At 39.8% G+C, this 20,519-nt stretch overlaps 1 protein-coding gene across 2 annotated transcripts in view; it reads left to right on the top strand.

The window, feature by feature from the left end:
* Window positions 1-3: 3 nt before the first annotated feature.
* The window catches only part of RPS6KA5 (ribosomal protein S6 kinase A5), an 82,509-nt gene continuing 61,993 nt past the window's right edge, over window positions 4-20,519 (top strand). Inside the window, exons 1-3 of one of the 2 annotated variants that reach the window (XM_075103711.1) lie at window positions 365-641; window positions 906-977; window positions 12,179-12,250. In XM_075103711.1, coding sequence (XP_074959812.1) covers window positions 569-641; window positions 906-977; window positions 12,179-12,250 — 217 coding nt within the window. In that variant the 5' untranslated portion in view covers window positions 365-568. Of the gene's footprint in view, window positions 642-905; window positions 978-12,178; window positions 12,251-20,519 lie in introns of both variants that reach the window. The other variant, XM_075103710.1, reaches the window with a different exon arrangement.

Genomic DNA, 20,519 nt, shown 5'->3' with positions numbered 1-20,519 from the left:
CGCGCCGCTCGGCGGAAGGAGGCACGGAGGACGTTCGCGGCCCAACAGCCGCTGGGGTTCGCGGGCGCGCGCGCCCGCCCAATGAGCGCTCGGCGGGGGGAGGGAGGGGGCGCGAGCGAGGGCGCGCCTGAGCAGGAGCCGCTCGTCAGGGCGCTCCCGCCTCGCTCAGCCTATCCCGGCTGGGCCGCGCTGGGCTCGGCTCGGCTGGGCTCGGCTCGGCTGGGCTCGGCTCCCGACTGTTGGGCGGGGAGGACGGCCGGAGCAAGGGGGAGGGGAGCCGCAAGGACATGGGTTGGCTTTGAGGGCCGGGGGAGGGAAGCCGACGTGCGTGTGCCGCCCTGTATTTTAATAACTGTTTTTTGTTGGGCGGTGTGGTTTTTTTTTTTTTCCGTTCTCCCCAAGGCGGAGCGGAGGACAGCCGCCCCCCGCCCCCAGCGCGCCTGCATGGCTCCTCTCCCCCGGAGCGCCCCTGGAAAATAAAATCCGTCTCAGGCCAGGTGACGTCCCCCCGCCTCCGCCCTCACACGCGGGGAGCGGCAGGGGCGGGGGAGCGCCCGCCCGAGAGAACATGGAGGGACCCTCAGGCCCGGCGGAGGAAGGGGAGCTGCCGCTCCTCACCGTCAAGCACGAGCTGAGGAACGGTGAGTGCGAGGGCCGGGGGGCCGTGGCGGCGGGGGGCGCCGAAGGGAGCGCGCCTGCCCGCGGGTAGGGCGGCGGGAAGCGCGGGGGGGTGGGGGGGCGCGGGGCCCGGGAAGTGCTGAGGGGGGTGGTTGGGAGAGTTGGTCGGGACCTGCTGGGAGATCTCGGTGAGGGGGGGGGGAAAGAGGATGTGCTGAAAGACGTGGGCAGGAGCGTGCGAGGTGGGGGCGGGAGGTCCCTTTTATTTCTGAAAAAAAGTATTTCAGTCGGACTTCTGCGTATTTGGCTCCCCTGTCCCACTTCCCCAGCGGTATTTGGCGCTTTTGAAGGAGATAAGGGTTAGCCCTTTTTTTTCTTTTTTTTTTTTCTTTTTCAGATTGTGTGTTTGACTTTTATGGCTATGTCAGTAATGGGGTGTCTGTGTGTGTGTTTGTTACAGTCCTAAATGATGTCGTTTTATGTGACAGCTTTTCTCTGACCTCGGTGAAATGCCGGAATTGTAGGGAGGGGAATGTGCCAACATGTAACTGCAGAGTTATCTGGCTTTTCAGTCTGTGAATCTTCTTGTAGCTCAGTAGTTATTTGAAGACCCTCTGGAGAAGTAGTAGTTCAACATGTGAAATATATATGATCCTTCAAGATACAGTAGAGATGCTCTGTCGTAGGTTGTTGTGCTGGGAAAGATCTTTATATATTTTTAATAGGGACACTCTGTGCTTCTCAGAAGTTTCCAGGCAACTTGAATACTGCAGGAAATCTAGATTTTACTGTTAATTTAGAAGTGTGTGTAAAACATAATCAGGATATATATTGTCTGTATTTATTAACAGTGGAGGTGCTGTTAGCCCATGTCCTTCATTCCTTTTCTCTCATCTTTTTTTTTCTCCATGATGAAGTAAAAGTAAGTATATGGTGCTGTTCACAGCAGAAGTTTGAGAGGACTGCCTCCTGGGTTAATGTAGTTGACATTCTCTAATGGGCCGATGGGGGAGGCAAGTGGTAGCGCTGGGTCTCGTTTGCTGCGTTCAGCCTTCTGTCCCCCCCGTCATTCGGGTCTAGGGGCTCAGTGGAGGTGCCCCAGCGGAACGTAGCTATCACTGCAGCTTAAAAAAAAAAAAAAAAAAAAAAGGCACTCTTCCTGATAGCTACGCAGAAACCAAAGGGACTGTAGTTTCCTTCTTTCAAGAAGAAGCAAAAGAGCTGGTGAAAGACATACTTGTCTCGCTGGGTGTTGCTAGATTTAAGTGTGCTGGAGAAAAAGGAGTAAGGGGGAAGGAAATGGAATGCATTTATTTTATATATTTGCCTAGCTGTGTCTAGATTTCTTTTATAGAAGTTGAGACAGCGCATTTCCCCGTGGGATAGTTATTTATAAATAGTTTGAGGAATAAACCCATTCATATAAACGAGACAAAGAGCTGTCTAATATAGCATAATAAGCAAGTTTCATTTTGATCCTGGTCTTAAAGCATTATAGATTCAGGAAGCACTGATACTTGCTTTTAATTTAAAAACTCTCAACCTTGTTTATGTCTTTTTAAGCTTCTGAAATTCAGCTTAATAGGAATCAGTTGCTTCTTGGCACCTCGTTCTCTTCTCCATATTAAGTATTTAGAAAACTCTGCTTTCTGAAAAATGCTTTCTAGCAATGGCTTGTCTATTTCTGGAGCATTAGGGTGGAGGAGGGAGCTGCTCTCTCATGTACTCCTGGGAGACTCCTACTCCAGAAGGTGTCAATAGTGTCATTGCTATGCAAGACATATCGAGATTCTTTTTCAGAACTTGTCTCTACACCGTGCACAGAGATATGATAATTTGAGGAGAAAAACTGCAGTCAGCTTCTGTTGATATAGAAATATAAAAATAATCAGTAGAATACTTTGGATATTTTGCTTAGTTTTTTGTACTGGGTCTGGTTGTGTGGGTGCTTAGCTGCTGGCTAGGGTCAACCCACCACAGTTCTAAAGCGTGCAGCATGATTATTTACTCTGTTTCATTTTGGGAAAGAGGGTGAGGGGATGTGCAAGAACTAGAATTGGAACCAGAGGGATCTTTGTTCCTAAATACTTAGGTGGTATGCCATGAATATCCTTTTAATGTGCAATTTGTTTAGATTCTAGTGTTCCCCTCCTCTCTTTGTTCTTTCTTTGATGTTGCTAGCTCTGTGACTAATTGAATGATTTAGAATTACATATCGAAAGTAGCTGTCAGTTGGCAGATGAAAAAGAGGTCAGTCTCCGCAGTGCTCTGAAAGAATGTACTATTGTGGTAGAAATAGTGGCTTCTTTGAGAAGGGAGTGTCTCATTTTCATGTTGTGGAAGTTGTTGTTTCAACCTCTTGATAACAAACTCAAAGTACAAAGAATTATATATCCAAATCAACTAAATGCAGGTGAACTTACAGTTATACTTTGCATTTGCATTTACTTGGGTCTTGGAATTGCTCTAAAAATATTAAACAAGTGAGAGACAGACATTGACTTCGGTCAAGTGAGTAAGTGTACATACTAAAAGAGTTGAATTTAGGATGAAATGAGTATCTTCAAGAATGAAACGGACGATTGTTGTTACCTTCAAGCAAGTATTGCAGCATATGAAAATGCACAGTTAGAGCATATGCGGTGCTATTTCTACACAGCTCCCAGCTGATTGTTAACCCTATCATACCATGGTTGGACTTCTTTTAAACTTTGACTTTGAAATTACAGTGCTGGCTTTGATATGTAGGGTCAACCTTAATTGTAGCTCTATATCCCATGTTCTTAGGGCCCTGAGACTCCTCTGTTGCCTGACCAAAAAGCAGTTGCTGAAAAAACATCACTTCATAAGCATGTAGATTGAGTCTGTGATAGGGAAGGAACTGTAGTGCATAACACTTGAGTGCCTCTGTGAGATGCCATGTGATTTGCTGTATTACAGATACTGGGCACTGCTCTGTGTCTATATATTTAATGATGCAAAGAATCAGACTGGCCCCCTACTGCTGTGGAAACTGTAAGCATGCATGTGCTTCAATGGTTGTTCCTTCAGTTGGTTATTTTGCAGATTAGATGCAGCAGTGACTTTTAGGACACATTTCAGTTAATGATTTTCTCCTAATATATTTAGCAACTTTTTTTTTTCCACAAACAATTTCTTCCTCACTAGAAATCTCACAATTCAGCCACTTCAGAATAGTCGCCACCTTTTTTTTTTCCCTCACTTTGGGAAAGAAATGAGTTTTTGGGGAACGTGGAATCACCTTTGATTTTCAGGAAGTAGAAGAAAAAATATATGCCAAAGATGAAATGGTGGGAAGTGGTGGCTGTCTCTGATTTTCACTGAAGCTCTCCAGTGAAAGTAATAAGAAAATGAAATTTTCTGCAGTATCTGTTTCTGGAATCTTGGAAAATATTTTATTTTTTTGAAGGCTAACCTTGGAGTTAATATAGCTTCTAGTATTTTTTACAGTGAAAAAAGAATATAGTTGCCTCTTCGAATTTTCTGTTTCCTGGTAATGTCGTGGAACTGAACAATGGCAAGTGTAAAGCCTATTAGAGAGAAATTTTTTGTGTGACAGGGAAGCATACGAGCAAAGAGGGAAAGACTTGTGATACATGAAGGTAAGAAGGAAATAGAACTGTTAACAGTGAGATTGCACACAACCACCCCACCCCACCCCCCGGCCTCCATTGGCTTCTGTCATAAAACTTGGTTTGGGGAAGAAATAAAATAAGGATCAAAGGATCCTGAACCTTCAGCGTATGTGACTTGGTGGGAGGTTGCCCATCCTGCAGCATACATGTGTCCTCCCTGCTTTGCCCAGAGAGAGGCAGAGATTAGTAAAACTGGGATCTTGAAGGGAACTTCTGAGACATTCCATGAAGGAATGGTTGATAGGCTGTATATATGTTGTTTGTTTTTGTCTTAAGATGTTGTTCTTTTCCTTTTGGCAAGTCCATTTTGAAGAGGATACTGGATTCATTTTAATGCTATCACAAACTTTGGGCTAAAGAACTTGCTTTTCAGTTTGCAGTTTGACTGTAACACGTGGCAAGTGAAAAGGCACATATAGCTCAGAAGCCAATGTAGCAATGGGCTGCAGGGCTCCAGAGGCAGAATTTGGAACTTCCACTTGAGTCAAATAGTCAAAGTTATAACACTAAAAGGCTTCAGACAATAAATACATAGACTTTTTGAAGGGTTTAATATTGCAAATTCTTAGTTACCCTTTCTTGGATGAGAACTTAAACTAGAATGGATTTGTTTGTAAACTGTAAGGTTCATATTACATCGTAAGGCATTGTGAAAATTGTTATGGCTAAAAAACATGATGAATCATGCATTAAATAGAGGATTCAACTTTAGCTATGGAGCTACACCTGGCATCTCTACAGTATTCTGTTTTTTATTTTTAAAAGGAAGTGTTCTTATGATAGTTTAAAGATACCTTTTAAATTATATTTTTTTTGAGACTTAGATTTTTAGATTTTACTCTGTTAATTCTGTATATTGTTCAGAGATCAGGAGGTATTAATAGTTGAATATTTCAAAGCTTAATGCTTTTACTTTAGCTTTTCTCTTCTGAGCACTAAAGTATGTGTTCTCATATTGTTGTGGGAAGACTGTTTTGAGGGAATAAGTTCATGAAATCATCTTCAATACAACTTAGATATCTGGATTTTACTCTTTAGAGAATCAATACTTCTTAAAAATGTTTTGTAGTCTAGGAATTTATTGTTATCTATCTTCTGGTAACTTCGGTTGTGAAGGAGGAGAATGACTATTGATCTCCACCCCCACCCCCCATAGCATTGGAATCTAGCAATCCTGGCTAAAATGATCTGTGAAAGGGTCTGGTACCATTGCTCATTTTGCTTTCATTGCTTCAGTGATATTCTATAAATGTATAATAAAAAGGAGGGCTAGTGGTTGCAGTCTTCATTGTCAGCCTGTTGTTTATCTTTGTTCCAGTGTATTCTAAATGTGATAGCTTAAAAGCTCATGCTGGATTCCACAAAAGAGTTAGGAGGCTTATATGCCACTGCAATGCACTTTAGGATTTTATTCAGGAGGCAACTCAGAAAACACTTGCCGGAGTTGTTTAAACGTACGAGAAAGCCTGAGTGTCTGAGGGTGTGATTTGCAGCTATATTCTTCGTGTAAATATTTCTGTTGGATCCCCTTCATTGCTTGGCTTCATTTTATATCCCATGGTAAACTCTGCCTACCCCCCCCGCCCCCCATTATACAATCCTAATGATGAGGTGCAAGCTCTGCTAAGATTTCTTTGCTTCTGACTCATTCTGTAGATAGGCAGATGACCTGGTTTATGAAGGACTCGCCTTATACACAGTCAGTTTATTTGTTTTTGTGTTTTGTTTTGGGATCTATTGTGACTGTTTCCTTTTCCCACTTCTTGTTGATGGCTGTAAATATTTTATGCTGGCTTGGACAGATGGTTATAAAAGCTTTACCTAAGAGGATAACTTTAAAATTTCCTGGTTAATGTCTGCATAAACAAATATGTAAATAACTTCCACCAATATTTAAATTGTCAGTTCTCCTTCTTTTGTTGATAATCTAAATGCTGTTACTTTTAACACTGTGTTCAAAGTGCCTGTGATTGAATAAAGTGTATTTTTTGCAGTGTTGTACTGATTTCTGATGGTGTAGAAGACCACAGTTGATTCATATCTTGTACTTAGATATAGTATCTTGTTTGAAAAGGTCTGCACAATCTTTAGATATGTTATTTTGAACTGACTGTTTCAACTCTGTTCAGCATTAGATTATGCCTAGCAACTTTATTTATTAGCCTCTTGCCGAATTACATTTTGGGTTTTTTTTGGCTGTTATGTGATGTATAGTGTTATTGCACATTAAGCTTCTAGCTAAACATGGAGGTGCTTCTAGGTTGAATCTTGGTGACCTCATAGTGATTCATCTCACAGTAATGACAAACCTCATAGCAAAATCGCCTCCGTAACAGCAAAAGAGCTACTAGTGGTGAATGCAAATAGATTTTAACGTGGAGCATTTTCCAAATCACTGTTGTGAGTCTGGATCATTAATCTCAGATGTCCGCACTTCTATCTTTATTTCAACTTCTGGTATGCGAATGATAATTTTTGGTGGAATGGGATCAGCAGCTTTGTGAGAACTTGATTTTATTTTTTTTTTTTCAGTTCAGATGGTCTTTTCCTTAAGCATCTAATATTACAGAGAATGGACATTTGTCACTTCAGTTACCTTAGATGTGATCTTAGAGTTCAGAGTAACATAAATTGCATTTTCTCTTCTCTGATGTGAGTGCAAAACTGTACACATTTTATTTTTGCTCTAAATTCTTATTTGGCCTAAGAAAAATGCAGGTAGTCCTTGAGATTGTATGCTTTTTAAATTCCGTTTTAAGTTTGTAAAATAGTGATCTGACAACTACTACTTGGTGATGGTCTGTCAGACTTCAAGGACTGTGGAATATGTTTCATTTCCCTTCATAAATAGTCCTCAGTTGCTGTAACCAGCTGCAATCAAAGTATAATTTTATATATAGCAGAAACAGTATAACGTCCTAGATGCATTTTCTAGAGTGTCTAACAAGCAATAGTTGTGTAGTTTCTGTTATGTGGTGGCTTCCCCCCCCCCCCCCCCCCGAAAAGAATGTGCTAGTTTTGCTTAATTTCAGGGAAAAACACCCACTCTTCACTCTGAGTAAGGGATAAAGTCAAGTTTGTGTTTGTATAACTTTGAAAACAGCATCTGTTCTTTGTTGGTATGACTTAAAAAAAGTAGATCTGTTAGGTGAGTGGAGAAGGGCTGTTCTCTGAAGTAATAGGTTAGAATCAAGTTGATCTTGGTACCAGGCACTGAACAGCTAGGGGTTTGAAATATTGCAGAATGTCTTCTTTCCTTCTTGCATTCTCTAGTCTACTTTAAATTGTCTGAGGTTTGTTATTCTGCTCAGTAAAACAGCAGAGCTGGTTTCGTGTTGCAGAGAATAGGAGAGATGAGTTGTAGCTTTCAGGCAGAGCTTCTCTTTGGAGGTTGCTTTAGCTAGTTCGGTAGAGGAAGCTCTAGTTCTGATTGTCTGCTTCAAAACCTGTATGCAGTAGAGTCCAGAAACAAAGGACATGGCACATTTCAACTTGAAAAAAACACTTTTGAAATATTATTTCTTAAGATCATAAAAGTACAATTAAAAGCAAATAGTGTTATTGCACAGTACCTGCTTGCACCATTCTTAGTTCACACTTGGCTGTCTCAAAGCTCAGGTATAGTGCAGGTGAGAGTCATGTCTCATGTCATCTGGAGATCCTCCATCAAACAGAAGTACTTTGTTCTGGTTCCCAGAGTTAAACAGATTGTCCTGCTTCCAGTGGCCTGAGAATGACAATCTTGATCTCCATGCATCGGTGTCCCTGCATGCAGAGATTTGTCTTTGCAGTGGGAATATTTCTAGATATTTACTTTTTACCTTCAGAGGTGATAATTGTGACCAGTACCACTGTTTCCTCTTTGTGGATGTTGTGACGTCTTGGCATTTCCCTTCAGTCTTTGTTTCTGGGTTCATCTGTTCTATCTTGCTGTTGCTCTCAGATGCATACTCTCCTTCTTTCTGTGTTGGTCCAACACTGATTACTGTGGACTACAGTAGAAAATCATTAGATGGAAGCTTTTCCTAATTGTGCACCTATGCAGGTAGCTTGTCTCCTAAAAGGTGTCATCAGCTTACTGCTTTTTTTTTATGATGTACCACCATCCTTTATACTGCTGTGTCGTGTGTAGCTTGAGATCATTTGTAGAGAAACTCTTATCCTGTTGACTTGGGCAGTGTTTTCTTCCTGTCCAAGCTTAGTTCCTGTCCTTGGTACTCTTCAGCTGATGTGTTTAGACTTGAAGAAAAAGGGCACGGAGAAGTAAATATTCTGCTTCCAAAACTGCTTTGCTTATGCTCAATACTTAAATTAAGAGCTTTCCCAAAGCCACTGTTTCTGAATGGCATCTGTGCATACAGTGAAATGTTATGGTACTCTTTGCTAGAAATACTGCTACCTAGATGCTAGTGTACATCCTGTTACACTCTTGACAGATACGTTGTCTTCATGCATGTTGCGCAGGCAGTTGTTGGGTCAGGTTCTGATACCAATCCTAGCATGGTGGTGGCTGTGAAGTGGGAGAAGCCTTTCACTGTTCTGTCAGTGGTAGTAGCAGTGGCGGTCTTGTTGCATTCCTTTAAAGTCTCAGACTTGGAACAGTTGTCTCGTAATTGCAGAAGGCATTCTTTGTGAACGGTCCTCTAGCAGTGGTCATTTGGGTTCCTGGAAGTGACTGGTGAATAGAATAACTGATCTTTGGGGATTTATGCTCCTGAAAGCAGTTGAAGGAAATGTCAGTATGACAGCTTCTGTTCTGGAGAAACTGCACCTCATCTCAGCTAGAATGTCCAAGTGCTGCACCCGATTTCAGCAGACGGAGACAAAGAACTGCTCTAGCAGTATCATTGGAAAGAATGTTGCATAGACACAAGCTCTTCAGCTTGCTTTTCTCTGTGTATGACTTAAGAGGTGGACTGAGTGCAGCAACTGAGACTGTTTGCCACAGCTGGCAACAGCTTGCTCCTTGGGAGAATTTCTGGGAATTGTTAATCTTTTTTTGCAACTTTGAAGATTTGTTGAGGTGTTTTGTTGTTTTTGGGTTTTTTTTTTATTTTATTTTATTTTTTTATTAAGGATAATTCTACTTCTTGCTTTATAGGGAGTAATTCTGAGAGAGTTTTTGTATGTCTCAAGTGTCCTATCATACCTCTGTGTTATGCAGCACTTTTTACCTATGTGGTCTTTTGGGACAGCTTTTCCTCGATGTAATGCAAAAGAATGATATGGGGCTTATTTCATAGTGATCATATGCTTATTTGGGATGTAGCTTTCCCTGTTTATTATGAAAACATTACAATCACCTTCAATACATTTAGTTTTTTTTAGGATAAGGCAATTAAACATCCTAAATGGAAGTAAAAATGGGATTAAGTGGATAGTGAAAAATTATGACTCACAGTGAAATAAATACATAGTAATTCAAACTAGGTATTGCTCAGCTTTTTACTGTGTAACCTCATGAAAGTGGGAAAGGTTTTACTAGTGTTACTGAATGTGGAATACAAGTTAAATTGAGTTTACAGTACAGTTTAGATTAATGGATTGAGTTTAGGACTTGATCTCTTTTTAGGACTGTAGCCAGCGCTACAAATCTTCATGTTACTGGAGATGCAGTGTTTCTGTGTTCCAGTCTCGGTTGTCTTATTCAGTTCCAAGATTATGGCAGGATTAAATGACTGTTTTGCTTTCTAGAAGGGTGTTTAATTGAAAAGCCTTCTACTGACAGCTCTTAAAGGGTGTGAGATGGTAAAACCTCTCTGGAGTGCTATGTAATGGAAGATCCAAATAAGTGGATTTCTCAGTGAAAAGTTTCTTCCCACTCTGAGTTCAGCACTTACTTAGCTAGTATCCAGAGAAGTTCTGTCTCTTGAATCTCTTCAGTGATATCCACTGCTTCATGAAAACTGTGGACACTCTAGCCCTGGTCTCTTCAGGGTAGTCCCTCACTCCTGCTGTCCCTGGCAGGAAAGACACTGTTTTGAAACTGTATACATTGAGTACCATTCTCAGTACTTGTTAAGAAGAATAATATGTAATATTAAATTGCTTCAAGACAGACTGCTTTCTGACTGTAACATGATGTACTGTAATTAATAGACACTAACTCAGTCTAGATTTGCTTACCTGCTGTTACTCCTTTCTTGGCACATGAGTGCAGCTTCCTTACTGGTGACTACAGCAATGACTGTGATGTAGCACCAGCAACAGTATTTGTTCTATTGCAGTGAATATAGTACAGCAAGCTTCAGTTCAACTTGTGTTGCATATTGCCACTGATTTGCTAATGATTCTGGTACTGTCTTGACTAGTATGTGTTATTAAAATGGAACTGATCATAGAAGTAATATTTCTCTAATAATAATTTCACAGTGTGTGGGGTTGTTTTTTGTACACATTGTGTTAGGGTAGCATGTAGATTCCCTCAGATTTGCAAAAATCATTGTCATGTGTACATGTGTTTCTAAAAGAAAAAAATTCTGAAAACTCATCTCCCAGTAATTTCAAGTTGTCTCTCTGCACTTATTCCAAGTTTGATTAATCTCCCATTAAGATGAATGGTAAGAATTAAAAATAATATTTGAGATGAGATTTCATCAGTGCCTTCCAATGAGAGCGCTAATGTTACCCTATCCCAATTAGGTCCATTTTGTGTGTGTGTACAGATTCTAGGATTGTTGGAATAAGTTACGAATTTGCTTTTTCATTTTTTTTTTTTTTTAGTGTTTGGATTTCTTATACTTGTTCTTCCTTTGCAGGGAGGTGTCTTTGTGAAGCTTTGTTTTCTGTTTTGAGTTGTTGAGTTACTGCAGTTCTGTGAATGGAGATTAACTATACCCTTTAGACATACAGTTTGGCTTGAAGTTGCTCTTTGAGAGGCATTCTTTTAGCAGCCATGCCAGCTAATGCAGCTTCTGCTGCTTGATGCGGCATCCTTAACTGTGCTAGTTAAACTGCTTACACATGCTTATTAAAGTGGATCAGGGAACTGAACTTGGTTGAGAATAATCAAACTTAGTTACTTTTTTGTCTTAGTGCTTTTAACCTGGATCATTTCAGTGAGCAGCTTTACTGAATGGCCTGCGGTTGTATTGATGCAAATGGATGAATAATATTATGATAGGAATGAAAGATGGAAAAAAATGGGAACTACTTAAGGCTTTCTTTTAGCAGGTTATGAAAGAAAAAAAAAAACCAAACTAACAACAAACTGACCCGCCACAATTCCTTTTTTGAATAGGGCTCTTCACTTCCCTGCTTAGAAAAATTGCTGTTAGACAAAAAAAAAAATGCTCTAAGTGGTATAGATTTGTACAAATGTAGAACCTCCTCCTCCCAAAATTCCCAACACATGAAACAACTTTGTAGCAGCTGAGATTTTTTCCAGACTTGTTGCTTATGTAGACTCAAGGTCTTTCCTACTTGACAGTAGTAGAGAGCCTTTATTGGTTTAGTAATCCTATGTTGAATGCGTGAATAGTTATTTGAGCTCTGCTTATGTCATCCCAAGCATGATATAATCCAAGAACATGAGAGTATTCAGGGTGCTAGGGCTAAGGGATGACCTGATTGGTGTCTATAAATATGTGATTGGAGATTACAGACAAGGTAGAACTAGGCTCTTTCCAAAGGTGCCCAGTGATAGAATGAAAAATGGTATATACAAGCTAGGTGGGCTTCAATTATTATTTTGTAATTTTATGTCTCCGGAAACACCAATGGCAGCAAGAAAATTGCTCTCCCTTGCTTTTCAAACTAAAAGAATACAGTATGCAACTAGAATGTTCTTTTAATGCTGCTTATTTCATTCATCTGCTAACTTGTTTTTACTGAAGCTGTAGTAATGTGTCAGAACGATGTTTCAGTGTACTACATATCTGATGTGAATTTTCTTTTTCCTTCAGCAAATTTGACAGGCCATGCAGAGAAAGTTGGCATTGAAAATTTTGAACTCCTGAAAGTTCTTGGAACAGGCGGTAAGATGCACTATTTTTCTAAGTTGAATGTTGGAAGCATTACTCTTAAGTATAGTTTTGTTTTCTAGCTGAGGTTTTGGTAATTACACCTTCCTAAAGAATGTTCTATCACTTTTGTATTGCATAGCATAAGTTTCTTCACTTTTTTCTCACAAATGTTGTGCAAAATTGGAGGTCACATGTTCTAGCTTACAACACTTTTGAAGATGCACTTTCTTAAAAAAGTTGAAAATAAATGGCTTGAGGTTTGTGACAATTAATACAGCTTGTGAAAAATCTGATCTGAGTTAAGGCATGATCTTGATAATTAAATTTCCAGACTATGTTTTCATAAATTTCTGGAAAAAAAACAGTAATGTTGTTAGTACATTATTGAATGTAGGGTCCTCCACTCTTTAACTCTATGTTTTAGATTTGGCATTAGCTCTACTAGTCTTTTCTGTCCTATTCAAATCCCAGTAATTTTTAAAATGGAAAATGGTCGCTGTTCTATTGTAGATTTCAGAACGAAGTTGGAGACCTGTAGGTTGTTGTAGGATTGCTGAATGTAAGCAACAAAAAAGTTTTGTTTCCCCTTACACAGGCCCTTACACAGACCAAAAGTAATTGCTTTTATTCTTCTTAGTGTGTTTAAGCATTTTTTTGTATTAACATCAGATGTAGTATTGAATAGATTAGGATAATCATGAAGGTGGACTATCATGAGGTCTGTAGAAGTGATAAGTTATGATATTAAATTTTGGGTGTTATCAGCCATCAATGGCTAGCAGCAATGCTATAATTGCACAAGCTGCTACATCACTGAAAAGAGCAAAGGGTCTTGATTTTTGCATTCTTTCATAAATTCATTAAGCCATTAAATCACCGGAGAGTATATTTTTCTGTTTCTGAAGTAATTTTTTAAAAAATTTAAATTTAAAAGGCTTAACAATTCAACCCTTGCTGTTAAATTTCAGAAGTTAGCAGTACAGGCAAGGAAGCTTTAATATTCATGTATCTGTGTTGCATATTCATAGATAGAAGCAGCTATGCTGTTCTGAAGTGGTCAGTATTGGTCTGAGTGGGGTTGACAAAAATGAAATTACTTATAATTATGCATTTATGTGAGGATGTGTTTCCTGCTGATGGAAACATTAGCTGGATTTTTGATTATGCATATGTGTGTGTATATATGAAAACCAGTCCCATACCTGAATCTTTTCCTTACCACTGCTAGTAGTCTGAGATCACCCTAATATTACAGCTATTGCATCTGGAATACACAGTAGGCTTTGGTGGTTTCGTAAGTGTCAGTCTTCAAGTTCAGACTAGTAGTAGCCTGACCTCTTCCTACTGTCTTTAGGCAGTACCTCTGAAATACCCCTTTTGCTGCTGTTAAACTGTTGTCTGTCATTCATTGCTAACTTCCATGCCGTCTCTTCTTCATGAACAGATTAGTCAAATTTCTCTTGGCCTGGGATACTCTCCATCATAGCATGTAGTCCTTAGGCTCACGTTGCAAAGCTATCTTATTTGCTTACGTTAATAGAGTAACTTCTATGAGTGACCCCTTTCAGAAGAGGCTACTTCTATGGGATTGGCAGTGTGTGTATATGTGAAAGGAAAAAAAAAAAAAAAGCTGAGGAAGCATGCCTGTCTGTCTTCATCCTGCTCTAGTAGTCATGTTGCTCCAGAAACATCTTCTGTCTTAGACTTCAACGTATTTCAAGAACCGACCAAAAGATTCCTGCAACCTTTAGGAATCCAAGGACACCTTGCATCCTGGAGTTTCATTTGTAGGAAGAGGAGTATTTTTTTTTTTTTGTCAAGGAAATGCTAGTTTTGCTTTTTTAATATGCAATTTCAATCATAGCCTGAGGTTCTTGCTTCAGAAATCTAGACCATAAGGGCAGTCAAGAAGCTTTGTTCCGTCTCAAGCATATCACAGACCTAGTGCGCTAGGTGTATCAGAGGTTGTTGCTTGCCAGTTACTGGACAGCATTAAATGCAAATGACCTGATCAGAATGGAGCTAGTTCTGTTTGCTGAAAACAGGACTGGAATGGGCTTGAAGAGGTCTTCTGATTGCTTGGCCCACAACACAGTCAGCTATACCTGACAACGATTTGTTCTTAAAAGCCTCCAGTAGCAGAGATTCTGCAACCTTCCTAGATGTTCTTGCTTGAGGATGTTTTATTTCCTAGCTTGAGAAGCATTCTTGGGATTGCAGTAAGCAAAAGTCCCCTCATTCTCGCAAGAGGTTTCTGAAACAACATTATTTCACAATAGGATATACCTGTGTTAAGGCATTTCTTCTGTAAATATCCAAAAAAATTGATGCAGCTCTGAACACCGTTTTCACTTTAAGTGATTTCCTAACTGTTATGGTCAGAAGAGTTTCTGTGTCCTTTTCATTGACTTGACAGAGCAGAACAGAAACGGAAGCAAGATATTGGCCATTTGGCTAAGGTGATCCTGAAATGTTCTATTGTGAGACAATTTTTTGTGAGTATTGGGCCAACTGTTACAGAACCACGGAGAATTTAAACAAATTGACTCTGGTGCTGTTACGATAATAACATACAAACCCCTTTGTAAAAACTTAGTTTTTAGGAAGTTCTGGAACTACCTTGTCAGTAACAAAAATTATTGTGCAGGCACTCCATCTTAAGTATGGAAAATCAACTTAATTGCGGTAGACCTTGCAGTATCTGCTGCATGTGAAAAGTCTAGGGCTATATGTTCAGTTATTTAGCTATCTTACTGACTGTGTGTTTTTTTCTGTGCAATGTACCTTGGTTTTTTCCCCCCACAACTTCCATAGCAGAGAGGTTATTTTTCAAAAAACATCTTAAGACTCTACCTGTTTGCATGCAGACTTTGCTACAAGATCTTAAATGTGTTGTGTCATGAGTTGTAGGGTTGTGTTCAGGCCTGCAACTTCTTGTTCTCATACTTGAATTGAGGTTGGACGAGTGAGTATGACTACTCTTGACTTCTCAGTTCTTTGTACCAGAATATATGTTCACTTGGGGGAATGAGAAGCATCATAAAGAAAACTGTCCATAATCACAATAAGATAAATCAGAAATATTTGGAATAGCAGGCTTTTATTGCAGATTTGTGTTAAATGAGACAGTACAAAAGTAAGGCCTCATTTAGAACATGTACTCTCTTCTACAGAACTACTCATCTGCATTTCAGTTGTCATCCTTAGGCTTGCTCTCACAAAAAATAAGGAAAAAGCTTAGAAGATACTTGCATGCCTTCTGTACTGATAAGTAAGAGTCTGAATTATCTTGTTCTGTAGTTTTTATTCTAGTAGAATAATGAAGGGTATTTTCTTCTATGTATATCTAATTTTTATCTATGTATAGTCGGCAATCTAATTACGGTGAAGCTAAATGCCATCCCTCTAAACGGTAACTACCTGGTGGCTAGGTTGCAAGCTGCAGGTCCTTGTTAGATGCCTTTTACCTTTCAGACAGGAGAAAAAAGGGATAATTTCATTATTTCAGAAATTTGAAATATTTCAGGTATTTTAAAGGGGGTGTGTGTGGGTGTTTTGTTGTCATGTTTTTCTTTTTTCTCGTCTTTATTTTTAATTAGGGTCTTATGGGGAAGGCAGGGTGACTTCTGGAACCTAGAGGCTTCTCCAGACAGCTGCTCTGTCCACATTAGGGACTTGCCCCCAGATTATGGGCACGATGATAAGAGATACCGTAGTGTGTTTTTTGTTGGGTTTGGTGGGGTGGGTCTGTGTGTCTTGGATTTTTTGACAATTCTGATTACTTTTCTGTTCTATATTATACTAGTGAATTCTATGAAGGTGAAGATGGGGCTGGGGACTGAGGTCATCTTAGACATTGATTCAGAGACAAAAGGGATACTACTGGTTCTTTGGGAGCAATTTAATGAAAAATTAGGAAGAGGGCATTCTGTTTACATGTTGCTGTGTATTTTTAGGCAAGAGCTATCTTTACTCCGGCATTCAAAACCTTATCCTGGTGTGAGCTTTTAGGTATTACTGATATTACTGTAATATAGCTAATGCTAAATAAAAGCTGTGATGCTGTTTTAAAATTCTTCACTGTGGAGTTATCCAGCATGCAAAGAGTTTTCAAACTATCTGATAATTAAGTGATCTACAGTAATGCAAGGCAAAATATCTTGAAACCTCACAGTCATTAAGTGATGGCTGTAGATGCTATATTAACTAATTACAATATTTCAAATATAGTCTGCTATGAAGCAACTGGAATAACTAAAGATACTCAAAATATGTTAAATGATGCCTTGCTGAAGCATATGTAATTGTGGTAGTTTTTGTATGGACTGGATGGTGGGGTTTTTTCAGGTAACAGCAGTGAAGGTTCATTTAAATCTTCATTTTTAAGCTTTATTTTTTTTAAAAAGGCTTTAAAAAGTTAAGATTATTAGAAATAGTATCCTTGTGTACTGACGTTTCTCCTGTGGAAGTAATTTTTTTTTTTTTGTGATAACACTTTCTTCATGCTATGGCTTAGCATAATTTCATACTTTTTTTCTCTAATTTGTATTTCTTTTTCTTGCATTCCTTTTTCTGGTTTGTCCTTGTACGCACCCTCTCAATTGGAAGGATGTTTGTTTATATTTTGCTTTTCAGTGTTAAGAGAATATCGGTACACAGGTTTCTCTTTTGACCAAAGTCTCACAAGAAAAGACGAAGCAAAAATCTGAGTTGGATCCTTTTAAGTTGCATTGAGGAGCTATGAATGGAATAAACTTCCCCACTGAAGAAATCAGTACCCCTTTACATCAGTAAAACAAAATACATGACAGTATGCCACTGTTAATAAAGCTATTAACAATGTACTTTTTGCTCTGGGAGAAAATTGTTGCTTACTGGACTTCTCCAACTTGCCCGTGTTCTACACAGTATATACTTTCTGAAATTCCAGTCTCTCTTTGTTTTAGTTTAAGTCCTTTTCTCCTGCTGTTACTGTATAGCCTTGCTAATTTGGAATATTCAGATTTCTTGTCCACAGAATTCATGTTTCCAGCTGTCCCTCCTGTCCAGTTAAACTTTTTTTGCCTGCGACATAGAGAACTAGTCTGTTCTATAGAACAAGGGTACTTTACAGCAAAGTAATCTTAATTGCTTCCCAAAGCCACGAAGGGAACAAGAGGTGACTGTGTTGACTTATGCGTGCCTGCTTTGCTTGTGTGCTTCATTCTTTGTAAATGTGTTTTTAAAATAAAAAATTGTTAATATAGAGCGCATTCTGGGTCATACATTTTTCTACACATAGATTATTCTTTTCTGTTTCCTTAGCTGTTGCTTCTTCTGGTTTTAATAAATGCCACTTCTGTTCAGTCTTTCAACTGTGCTTAAGAAGAGACAATACAAGTGGTTCCTGATCATGTGCCCTAATAATCCAGTCTGCTGCTTGAACTACAGTTCACTAATGAAGAAAAAAAATAATTTGGAACAAGAATGTAACTGCCATATAGGAAAGAGAATCTTTTATACATGGTCTTTGGAATTAAGTGCTTATATGGGAAGGATATTCTCCTTATGTGGAAGATACTTAGAATCTGAAGGATATACTCATATGAAGGGAAGAAAATTGGTAGGATGAAGGTCAGATAAAAATAATCAGCTCAAAAATCTTGTTATACAAGAAGATATAATGAAGTTCCATCTAAGAAGTCAGAAAGTATTCTGATAAAGTTAAGACTGAAATTCAAAGAATATTGAAGAAAGTATAAAATATCATTCTTCCATAAGAGGAGGAGAAAGAAAGAAGTGCAGTTACTGTGCTCAGGAGAGACAGCCAAAATTAGGGAGTGTCTAAAAACAATTGCAAACTCGAGTTAATATTTTACCTCAATTTCTGCTGGGGACATCTATGATGAATACTGAATGGAAGGAGGGGCACCTTATCGGAGGCAAGTTTAGAAATAGGAAGTTATTTTTCTGGTCAAAGAGCAGACTGAGAAGGGGGGACTGTACTCACTTTAAGAACATGGAACCTGGGCAAATTCATCCCATTGACCCATCAGAGAATTCTTGAATTCTGTTCTCATCAGAACAATCTCGACACTAAATTGGAGATCAGTAGCAAAGAATTGTACTGAAACTAGTGTCAGAGGTTGTTCAGTATAACTGGAGATAATAGAAAATACAGTCATACACTTAAGAAGGAAGTAAAATGATGCAGTCAGCGATTGGTTAATTTTTCTGACTTCATCTGACTTCAGCAGTATGCAATGCCTTCAAAGAAATTTTGAAGAAGATAATTTACCTTAATTTTTGAAATAATTAAAAATGAATGATATGCTTGTCCAATGTTATAATGTCTTTTAAATATGACAGCCTTCTTCCAAAAACTTACTTTCTTGAAAAAAAACAATAAAAAAATTAGCCATGTATTGCTGTTATAGCACTTCCCACCCCCACCCAAAAAAAAAAAAAAAAGCTAAAGGTAGGGGAGGTCATGTTTGACCAACCTGATAGCCATCTGTGAAGGCATGACTGGCTGGCTAGATGAAGGGAAGAGCGGTGGATGTTGTTTGTCTCGACTTCAGCAAGGCTTTTGACACTGTCTCCCATAACATCCTCATAGGTAAGCTTAGGAAGTGTGGGTTAGATGAGAGGGCAGTGAGGTGGATAGAGAACTGGCTGAACAGCAGAGCTCAGAGGGTCGTGATCCAGCGGTGCAGAGTGTGGTTGGAGGCCTGTAACTAGCGGTGTTCTGCAGGGGTCTGTGCTGGGTCCAGTCCCATTCAACATGTTCATCAGTGACCTGGACGAAGGGACAGAGTGTACCCTCAGCAAGTTCGCTGACGATGCCAAGCTGGGAGGAGTGGCTGATACACCAGAAGGCTGGGCTGCCATTCAGCAAGACCTGGAGAGCTGCTGGGCCAAGGGGAGCCTGATGCAATTTTCAACAAAAGCAAGAGCAAGGTCCTGCCCCTGGGGAGGAACAACCCCATGCACTGGTACAGGTTGGGGGTTGACCTGGTGGAAAGCGGCTCTGCTGAGAAGGACCTGGGAGTGCTGGTGGACAGCAAGCTGACCCTGAGCCAGCCACTGTGCCCTTGTGGCCAAGAAGGCCAACGGTATCCTGGAGTGCATTAAAAGGAGTGTGGCCAGCAGGTCGAGGGGGGTTATTGTCCCCCTCTACTCTGCCCTAGTGAGGCCACATCTGGAGTAGTGTGTCCAGTAGTGGGCTTCCCAGTTCAAGAAGGACAGGGAACTACTGGAGAGAGTCCAGCAGAGAGCTATGAGGATGATCGGGGACCGGAGCATCTCTCTTACGAGGAAAGGCTGAGAGACCTGGGTTTGTTCAGCCTGGAGAAGACTGAGAGGGGCTCTTATCAACGCTTATAAATATCTAAAGGTTGAATGAGTGTCAAGAGGATGGGGCCAGACTCACTTCAGTTGTGGCCAACGACAGGACAAGGGGCAGTGGGCACAAACTGGAGCACAGGAAGTTCCACCTGAATATAAGGAAAAGCTTCTTTACTTTGCGGGTGCCAGAGCGGTGGAACAGGCTGCCCAGGGAGGTTGTGGAGTCTCTGTGCCTTCTCTGGCAATATTCAAAACCCACCTGGATGTGGTCCTGTGCGCCCTGCTCTAGGTGTGCCTGCTCAAGCAGGGGGGTTGGACAAGATGATGTCCAGAGGTCCCTTCCAACCCCTACCATTCCGTGATTGTGTAAGAAAGCATCAAAAGCAAAATACTGATAGAAAGTACATTTTAGGATGCAACTTATCCATCCCTGTCACTTTCTACCTTTCTTATTCATCATCTCTCATTTACTTGTTTAATGAGCCTGGGAACTTGTTCTTGGGGAGATAATAATGTTGGAAAACAAAAGGCAGAAATCTTTAATGGATTATCAGGTATTTAAGGAAAGATGACAGAGAAGGCCTCATTTTTGACATTGTGGTGTTGGACAGTAAAAATTAGAAATGCTTGTTCAGAATGGTATTATATGATCTTTGTTAAGGTTTTTGTTTGGCTGTTTCTTCTGATTTTAGCTGCTAGAGCTATATGTATTTCTGACTTTACCACATCCCAAGTTTTAATTTGTGTAGACAGATACCTGCACAGTGAGGGTTGTGCCTCCAAATTCTTCAGGAAGGTTAAATCTAAAGACTATTTTAACAATAAAAAGTGCAGAGGAAAGAGGTAAGTAGGCATATGTCATGCAAGAATACAGTGAAATTTATTCAGATCATTAAATATTTTGTGCCTCTGAATGTTTTCCTATTGTTCTTTCATGATTATTCTTACACTGATA

The sequence above is a fragment of the Phalacrocorax aristotelis genome, chromosome 9 (assembly GCF_949628215.1).
Source record: "Phalacrocorax aristotelis chromosome 9, bGulAri2.1, whole genome shotgun sequence".
NCBI classification, from domain to species: domain Eukaryota; kingdom Metazoa; phylum Chordata; class Aves; order Suliformes; family Phalacrocoracidae; genus Phalacrocorax; species Phalacrocorax aristotelis.
This window is presented reverse-complemented; position numbering and strand designations above follow the sequence as displayed.